The sequence below is a fragment of the Perca fluviatilis genome, chromosome 5, assembly GCF_010015445.1.
Source record: "Perca fluviatilis chromosome 5, GENO_Pfluv_1.0, whole genome shotgun sequence".
In the NCBI taxonomy this organism is placed as follows: domain Eukaryota; kingdom Metazoa; phylum Chordata; class Actinopteri; order Perciformes; family Percidae; genus Perca; species Perca fluviatilis.
In genome coordinates this window covers 43972305-43981706 of record NC_053116.1, presented here as the reverse complement: position 1 = coordinate 43981706, position 9402 = coordinate 43972305, and the positions used below count along the sequence as shown (strand labels likewise).

Genomic DNA, 9402 nt, shown 5'->3' with positions numbered 1-9402 from the left:
CCTCGAATAACTCAAAGCTTCGTTAAATCAATGTTACCAACGTTGTATCGCTGACGGACGGTGTTTCCGCACGGAGCATTATTACTGTCGCACAGACGCTGCTCAGTCTGCTGCTGGAGACATGCTAGAGGTAAATAGAGAGGGGCTAAGAGAGGAGACAGTGAGGGAGGGGCTAAGAGAGGAGACAGTGAGGGAGGGGCTAAGAGAAGAGACAGAGGGAGGGGCTAAGAGAGGAGACAGTGAGGGAGGGGCTAAGAGAAGAGACAGGCTGGGAGGGGCTAAGAGAAGAGACAGGCTGGGAGGGGCTAAGAGAGGAGACAGTGAGGGAGGGGCTAAGAGAGGAGACAGTGAGGGAGGGGCTAAGAGAAGAGACAGTGAGGGAGGGGCTAAGAGAAGAGACAGGGAGGGGCTAAGAGAAGAGACAGAGGGAGGGGCTAAGAGAAGAGACAGGCTGGGAGGGGCTAAGAGAGGAGACAGTGAGGGAGGGGCTAAGAGAAGAGACAGTGAGGGAGGGGCTAAGAGAAGAGACAGTGAGGGAGGGGCTAAGAGAGGAGACAGTGAGGGAGGGGCTAAGAGAGGAGACAGTGAGGGAGGGGCTAATGAGAGACAGGCTGGGAGGGACTAAGAGAAGAGACAGTGAGGGAGGGGCTAAGAGAAGAGACAGGCTGGGAGGGGCTAAGAGAAGAGACAGTGAGGGAGGGGCTAAGAGAAGAGACAGGCTGGAGAAAACGACAGAAAGTGTCCCAAGTCTGGAATCAGTTCAAACGTAATTAAAACTAAAACTCTGTACAGTGGGTCTACTGCAAAATCAAACTAGCTTAGCACGAACTCCCAGGAATCAAAGGTTGGTTTTTAATAACACAAAGAGACAGACATCGCTACAGGCCTGTCTAAGAGTTTAGTAACTGTCTGTCCATCTGAACCAGCGGTAGACGTCCCAGTGAGTGTGTGATCTTACCTGTCGGGGGATGTACTTCCCGTTCTCTCGGAGGATGCGGCTGCGCAGGAGCACCTGGCTGAACACAAACACCCACACCTCCTCAGATTAGAGACGGACACACTTCCTGCTAAATCACTAACCCTAACCAGCCACCCCCCCGCCCCGAAACTCTACGTACGGGTCACGTATAGTGTTATGTATCCAAGTTATTTAGTATTAGAGCACTGCAGAATGTTTGGTTTTTGAAGCTTGAAAAGCTATGAATTAAATATCCTACATGGCTTTAATAGAAACATGGATTAAATATCCTACATGACTTTAATAGAAACATGGATTATATCTCCTACATGGCTTTAATAGAAACATCTCCTACATGGCTCTAATAGAAACATCTCCTACATGGCTTTAATAGAAACATCTCCTACATGGCTCTAATAGAAACATCTCCTACATGGCTCTAATAGAAACATCTCCTACATGGCTCTAATAGAAACATCTCCTACATGGCTTTAATAGAAACATCTCCTACATGGCTTTAATAGAAACATCTCCTACATGGCTTTAATAGAAACATCTCCTACATGGCTTTAATAGAAACATGGATTAAATCTCCTACATGGATTTAATAGAAACATGGATTAAATCTCCTACATGGCTTTAATAGAAACATGGATTAAATATCCTGCATGGCTTTAATAGAAACATGGATTAAATATCCTACATGGCTTTAATAGAAACATGGATTAAATCTCCTACATGGCTTTAATAGAAACATGGATTAAATATCCTGCATGGCTTTAATAGAAACATGGATTAAATATCCTACATGGCTTTAATAGAAACATGGATTTGACGCATCGAGATATCGAATCGCTGACAAGATAATCGTAATCAAATCGGGAGATCAGTGAAGATTCACACCTCTAACACACACACACACACACACACACACACACACACACACACACACACACACACACACACACACACACACACACACACACACACACACACACACACACCCCAGCCTGCCCACCTGTCAGAAAGCGCCTCCAGGTCGACCTTCTTGTCGCTGTGCAGCAGCTGCGTGACGTAGTGACGGATGACTCCCACGAAGAAGGTGATGAAGACGATGGGCAGCACCACCCAGACCCGGATGCTGGAGTCCAGCAGCAGCTCCGGACCTGACATCACAGCCAATCACAGCACAGACTGGGACCCACCAGCCAATCACAGCACAAACTGGGACGCACCGGCCAATCACAGCACAGACATGGAGATGCTCTGAGAGACAAAAACAACAGTTACTTTCACAATAAAGGGCCAAAAAATTAAATGATTTATTATTAAATTTTGTTCGGTAATAACCATTATTTCTGGTACTCTCATACGGTTACATTTGGAAATGTTACAGCTCTATTTAAAATGATTCCAGCTCGTGTTCAGTTAGAGAGAAACTACTTATTTACTAAAACACAAGTTTGTCATTAAATGAGTTAGAGCTCAGATATTATAATCCTTCACCAACAGCCAAGCTACATTCTACACAAATGTTACACACACACACACACACACACACACACACACACACACACTAGGGCTTTGACTCCGAACTTCGTTATTCGAATATAATTCGAATATTAAAAAAAATAATGATATTCGAACGAATATTAGCCGGCCCTTAATATTCGAACCTGTTATGGGCATTATTTTTTGTAAATGCGTTTGCTTGTAAACGTTGTTTTCAGCTCAGATTCCGAGACTTTTTCACGCATTTCAAAATGTAACTACACGTCGCGGCGACGCACGTCTCTCGGCCGAGGCTCGGTAGCGGTGCATTCCCCCCGAATTCTCAAAGAAGGCAGGCTGGCCCAGGGCCAGGCCAGACCAGGGCCAGCCCAGGGCCAGGCCAGACCAGCTCAGGGCCAGACCAGATCAGCGGGGTCTTTCTCCCGTCGCGTTCCGCTGTATCTCCTACCTACACCGGCCCCGCACCCTGTCCCTTCTCCCCTTTCTACCTGCCTGCGCGCGGTGCTGCTGCACACGAGGAGAGAGCACAGAGGGGGGGGGCTGCTCCTCAGTCACTCAACAGAAGAGAGAGGGGACTGTTTCGGCGGCTACAGGAGAGAAATACATGGCGTGCTCGCTGGACAATACTGGCGCCACTTTTTTATTTTACAGAAAGTCGCCAGATTTGTCGCTAGTCGCTTTGTGAAAAAGTCGCTAAATTGGCAACACCGCACACACACACACACACACACACACACACACACACACACACACACACACACACACACACACACAGGCTCGACGCCACACACACACACACACACACTGGCTCGACGACACACACACACACACACACACACACACACACACACACACACACTGGCTCGAACGCACACACACACACACACACACACACACACACACACACACACACACACACATTGGCTCGGCGACACACACACACACACACACACACACACACACACACACACACACACACACACACACACAGGCTCGAACGACACACACACACACACACACACACACACACACACACTGGCTCGACGCACACACACACACACACACACACACTGGCTCGAGCGCACACACACACACACACACACACACACACACTGGCTCTCGACGACCACACACACACACACACACACACACACACACACACACACACACACTGGCTCGGACCCACACACACACACACACACACACACACACACACACACTGGCTCGAAGCATAACACACACACACACACACACACACACACACACACACACACACACACACACACTGGCTCCTCGACGCACACACACACACACACACACACACACACACACACACACTGGCTCGACGCACACACACACACACACACACACACACACACACACACACACACTGGCTCGACGACACACACACACACACACACACACACTGGTCCTCGACGCACACACACACACACACACACACACACACACACACACACACACACACACACACCAGCGCGACCAAAAAAAATTATAAACATCAGACCGCTTACGTAGGCTACGGTGGAAGCTCCGAACTTCCTGTCGAAAGCACACTGTTTGTGTTTAATCCAGGGTCTGACTTAATTTATTTTTTTTAGACTGAAGGCATTTAATGGTCAAAATATTATTAATAAATATTCGAATATATTCTAATATTAATATTAATATAAAAACGAACTTCGAATATGATTTTTGGGCAAAAGTCAAAGCCCTAACACACACACACACACTCAGAGACAAAGAGACACACACACACACACACACACTCAGAGACAAAGAGAGACACACACACACACACACACACACACACACACACACACACACACACACCAGGGCTCGAGAGTGCGACCAATTTGGTCGCAAATGCGACCAAAATTTGTAAGGGTGCGACTAAGATTTTTCCTAGGTCGCACCGGTGCACCTAACGTTCTCGCATCCGCTGCCTCTCCATTAACGGAGCGATGTTGTTTATATGGATATGGTTTAATGTTGCGTTACATGACCCGTTCCTTCTGGAAAGCCGTGCCTGTGTTTGGATTTGGATCTCTCCTCCGCGCAGCCCCGCGCCCCCCATTCACTCACACACCGGCCGGCTCCCCTGCAACATGGAGAGACACAGCGCCGCTGGTCCAAACTCCCGACATTTGTCTACAGTTTTAATTGTTATTAACACAGCTGTATATTGTTAAGTATGAGAGGGAAACCTGTATTGGTACCAGTGTTTCCGCTGGTAACTCTGTTACTGCGGCCGCCACGGCGAAAAACACATTATTATATTAAACTAACTTCAGTTGGTTGAGTAATAGCGTGTAAGACGGAGCATGCTGGATCATAGTTCATAAAAATGCAGCGCAGTGACGATACAGACATTTCATAGCCGACACAAGACGGGTGTAACGCCGCTAATGAGTCAGCCGTCACTCTCTGAGCAGCCTAGCATAGCTTCAGTCCATCGCACTCCCCCTGTCTTTCGGTAGTTCTTTTTTTTTTTTTAAGATTTCGGCCTTTATTTTGATAGGAAAGCTGAAGACATGAAAGGGGAGAGAGTGGGGGGATGATTGATGCTTTAAAATATGGAATATTTAAAAATTTCTTCTGGGGGGGCATGCCCCCAGACCCCCCTAGAGGGGTAATATCCTTCTCACCTTTTTCACCCCTGACCCGTTTTCATGCCTGTCATATAGGAAAGGGCTGCAGGTCGGAGCCAAACCTCTATATTTACCAACTGAGCTATCCGGGCGTCCTCTCTCTCTTTTAATCAGTCTGTTATTGTTGTTGAAAGCTTATGAAGGAGCTTTCTCAGGCTATTTATTTTAGATAACTTTCATTTACATGTGTTGCAGCTGTATATTTTCAAACTGGTAAAGAAAACCCTGTCTTTGCATTTTATTTTAATCACAATCTGTTTTAATAAAATAGCTTGTGAAAAGTGGCTTTGACTTAAAACTGAACATTTAGCCCACTTTGTAAAAAAATACAGAGCTATATATCACCATTCAGCGTTACGGCGATGCGAGGAAAAATTTGGGTGCACCCAGTGGTTAAATTGGCTTTTGTAGGGAGGGGGAGCCCTTATTTATGGGGAATGGTCGTCATTCAAAATCGCGCCGTAAAATGACTTAATGTGTTTTTACACCAAAGGGGCACTTTTTCCAGTATTAATGTGTAAGGTAGGGTTGATTAGTTCAAACAAAGAGAAATACTTTACAATTCACTTACTTTATTATTATTTCTTACCTTTTATAGGCTAATGTTAACAGGCAGGCAACGGATTTCACCCTTGGAAAATGTATGAAATTGAACATGTTTGAAAATATTGGTTGGCAAATATGTAAACATCTTTTTAAACAAGAAAATTATGTTGATTTAAGAGAATCAGAAACCAGCTTGTTAATAGCCAGTGTATGTTCATTTTAGCTTCCAGTTTGTTAGATGGCACCAACATTTGGTCTAATCATAACTGGCCTGGCAACCCAAATGCCAAGGTTTTGCTTACAGATTTGTGTGGTGACTTATGATGTGGGGGTCTGGGGCTCCTCCCCCAGAATTTTTTTTTAGCATTAAACACTATATTTCCTGCATTTTGGTGAATTTGTATGCATCTACTTCTACCTTTTTCTGAATAAATATGCCTGAAATATCTTTATGTAAAGGGAAACATTACAATCCAAAAATAAAAACATAATGGAAAATATTGCAGTAAGGCTGTCAGGCATTCTGTATTGCATTTATCTATTTATTCTCCTTTAGATCGACTTTTCTAATTATATCTGAGTCAGCACACATGTAGCTTAGGCCTAATTTATTCTTCCCTCTTTTGCATCTTTTGTTGGGGAAGTAACCTCTGTAAATGTGCATATGACAATTTTTCACCTCAGTGATACATTATTCATTTAATAAATCCCTGGACTGTAATATTTCAGATGTTTGAACAAGATTTCTGCTCATGTCCAAAACTTGAGTTGACTTGTGCACATTCAAAATATAACTCATCCCACCTGTGCTCTCTGAGATTTGGAGGAGTCGTGATATTTTGTGAAAAATAAAGTTATAATAGGCTATTAGCCTACAAGAATAAAGTCACTATATTTCAGAAAATAATGTACCTGCACCGTAGTCTGCTGCGCATTACGTGATTGGTCTGCTGATACGGTAGATCTCAGACCGCCTGACAGACACAGAGCGCCGTGTGAGACGTTTAGGGAAGTGGCTGTACGCTGCTCTACATCGGAGGTGGAAACCCGAAACTTATAGCAGAAATGCACTGAGCACAAACGCGACACATTTGCCGCAGCATGTCGCCAGCAGAGCGCGTCCATAAACCTGAAGCTGCCCAGCTTTTTACAGCGAGAATGGGCACAAAGCGACGTCCAGTTTCATATTTGTCAGTCAACTTTTCAAAATACATTCGGGGCTGAAGCCCCGGCAAAATGTTTGATGCTGAAGGAGACGGAGCTGAGCTCCGGCAGGGTGTATAGTGGACCTGAGGAGGCGGAGCTGCGCTCCGGCCCAATTTAACCTCTGGGTGCACCTACATTTTGTGCTGGTGCACCTAAATAAAAAAAGTTAGGCGCACCAGTGCAAACAAGGCAAAAAGTTAGTGTGGAGCCCTGCACACACACACACACAGAGACATAGACACACACACACAGACCGACCGACTCCATTCAGAACAGCTTAAGTGTTTTTGTAACCCTTAATCTATGATGAAGCTGCTACCTCCTGTGCTGTTAGGGATCAGAAAGTAACTCAAATAACTCCTTCACCATTTGGGACACCAACCTGCGCGTATACCAATCCGGACTATGTTCTGCTGACGTCACAGTTAATTACATAACGTCACATATTTCTGGGACACATTAATCTGTAAAAGCTAACAGCTAACCAAAACACAACACGGAGCTAACGGCTAACAGATAACGGCTAAGCTAACCCGATGCTCTTCATTGACCGACAACAGCTAAGGTTAGCATTAGCTGTGTGCTAACCTCCCGTTAGCTCCTGTTATTACTAGATGTTATGATATTATAATGTCTGGTTGGTGTATCAGCTGTTTGGAGGACAGGAGCTGAGACGTTTATAATAACCGTTAACTCACCACATTTAGCAACTTTGGGAACAGCACGCGCCCAACACGTTCCGCAGTTTTAAAACTTCCGGGTTGAGCGGAAACAGCAAACACGTCATAGCGGTCAAATAAAAACAAAAAAACTTTTTTTTTTTGTAAAACTTTTTATGTGAATAAATGACGACCAAATGCTTTGACGTCACAAATTTAAAAAAACAATGAAATGAAGATTTAACAGAAGTAAAAGTGTGTTTCAGTAAATATTACTTAACACACACACACACACACACACACACACACACACACACACACACACACACACACACACACACACACACACACACACACACACACACACACACACAGTAGAAGTAAAAGTAAAACCAACGTTGATAATTAACTGTCTGGCCAATTCAGTGGAACACATTCCTTCTGATTTTATTTCGGAGTAACTAAGACACTCAGGAGAAATGTAGTGGGGTAAAAGTAAAAGTTTCCAGAAACATAAATAACAAAGTAAAGTACAGATACATGAAAATTCTACTTAAGTACAGTAGCAAAGTATTTTGTACTTTGTTACATGACAACACCGTATACTACACACGCTGAATGTAAATACACATAATATCATATAGCCCACAAATATTTGTCTGAGTTCAGGTTTGGTATAGATTAATACAAACAGAACCATGAAGTGATTGAAATCAAACTACCCAAACTGACTGAGAGAGAACTGATCAATAACTAAGAGATAATAATTAAAAAAGATCAATAATTAAGAGAACTGTTATTGACATTTGTATGTAGTACACTTAAACAGTGGCCAGCCAAGGTAGGGTGTGTGTGTCCAGCCTAGTGAGGGTGTGTGTGTCCAGCCTAGTGAGGGTGTGTGTGTCCAGCCTAGTGAGGGTGTGTGTGTCCAGCCTAGTGAGGTGTGTGTGTCCAGCCTAGTGAGGGTGTGTGTGTCCAGCCTAGTGAGGGTGTGTGTGTCCAGCCAAGGTAGGGTGTGTGTGTCCAGCCTAGTGAGGGTGTGTGTGTCCAGCCTAGTGAGGGTGTGTGTGTCCAGCCAAGGTAGGGTGTGTGTGTCCAGCCAAGGTAGGGTGTGTGTGTCCAGCCAAGTGAGGGTGTGTGTGTCCAGCCTAGTGAGGGTAGGGTGTGTGTGTCCAGCCTAGTGAGGGTGTGTGTCCAGCCTAGTGAGCGGGTTGTCGACCAGCCAAGGTAGGGTGTGTGTGTCCAGCCAGCGGTAGGGTGTGTGTGTCCAGCCTAGTGAGGGTGTGTGTGTCCAGCCAAGGTAGGGGTGTGTGTGTCCAGCCAAGGTAGGTGTGTGTGTCCCGCCTAGTGAGGGTGTGTGTGTCCAGCCTAGTGAGGGTGTGTGTGTCCAGCCAAGGTAGGGTGTGTGTGTCCAGCCTAGTGAGGGTGTGTGTGTCCAGCCAAGGTAGGGTGTGTGTGTCCAGCCTAGTGAGGGTGTGTGTGTCCAGCCAAGGTAGGGTGTGTGTGTCCAGCCTAGTGAGGGTAGGGTGTGTGTGTCCAGCCTAGTGAGGGTGTGTGTGTCCAGCCTAGTGAGGGGTGTGTGTCCAGCCAAGGTAGGGTGTGTGTGTCCAGCCAAGTGAGGGTGTGTGTGTCCAGCCTAGTGAGGGTAGGGTGTGTGTGTCCAGCCTAGTGAGGGTGTGTGTCCAGCCTAGTGAGGGTGTGTGTGTCCAGCCAAGGTAGGGTGTGTGTGTCCAGCCAAGGTAGGGTGTGTGTGTCCAGCCTAGTGAGGGTGTGTGTCCAGCCTAGTGAGCGTGTGTGTGTCCAGCCAAGGTAGGGTGTGTGTGTCCAGCCTAGTGAGGGTGTGTGTGTCCAG

General features: G+C 45.8%; 1 protein-coding gene across 1 annotated transcript in view; it reads right to left on the bottom strand.

The window, feature by feature from the left end:
* Window positions 1-7683, bottom strand: part of LOC120559495 (ER membrane protein complex subunit 3-like) — a 15180-nt gene extending 7497 nt beyond the window's left edge. Inside the window, exons 1-3 of the mRNA XM_039801213.1 lie at window positions 7590-7683; window positions 1977-2224; window positions 959-1016 (exon numbers count right to left, since the gene is read on the bottom strand). Of these exons, the coding sequence (XP_039657147.1) occupies window positions 959-1016; window positions 1977-2131 (213 nt within the window). The 5' untranslated portion in view covers window positions 2132-2224; window positions 7590-7683. The remainder of the gene's footprint in view (window positions 1-958; window positions 1017-1976; window positions 2225-7589) is intronic.
* Window positions 7684-9402: the final 1719 nt, after the last annotated feature.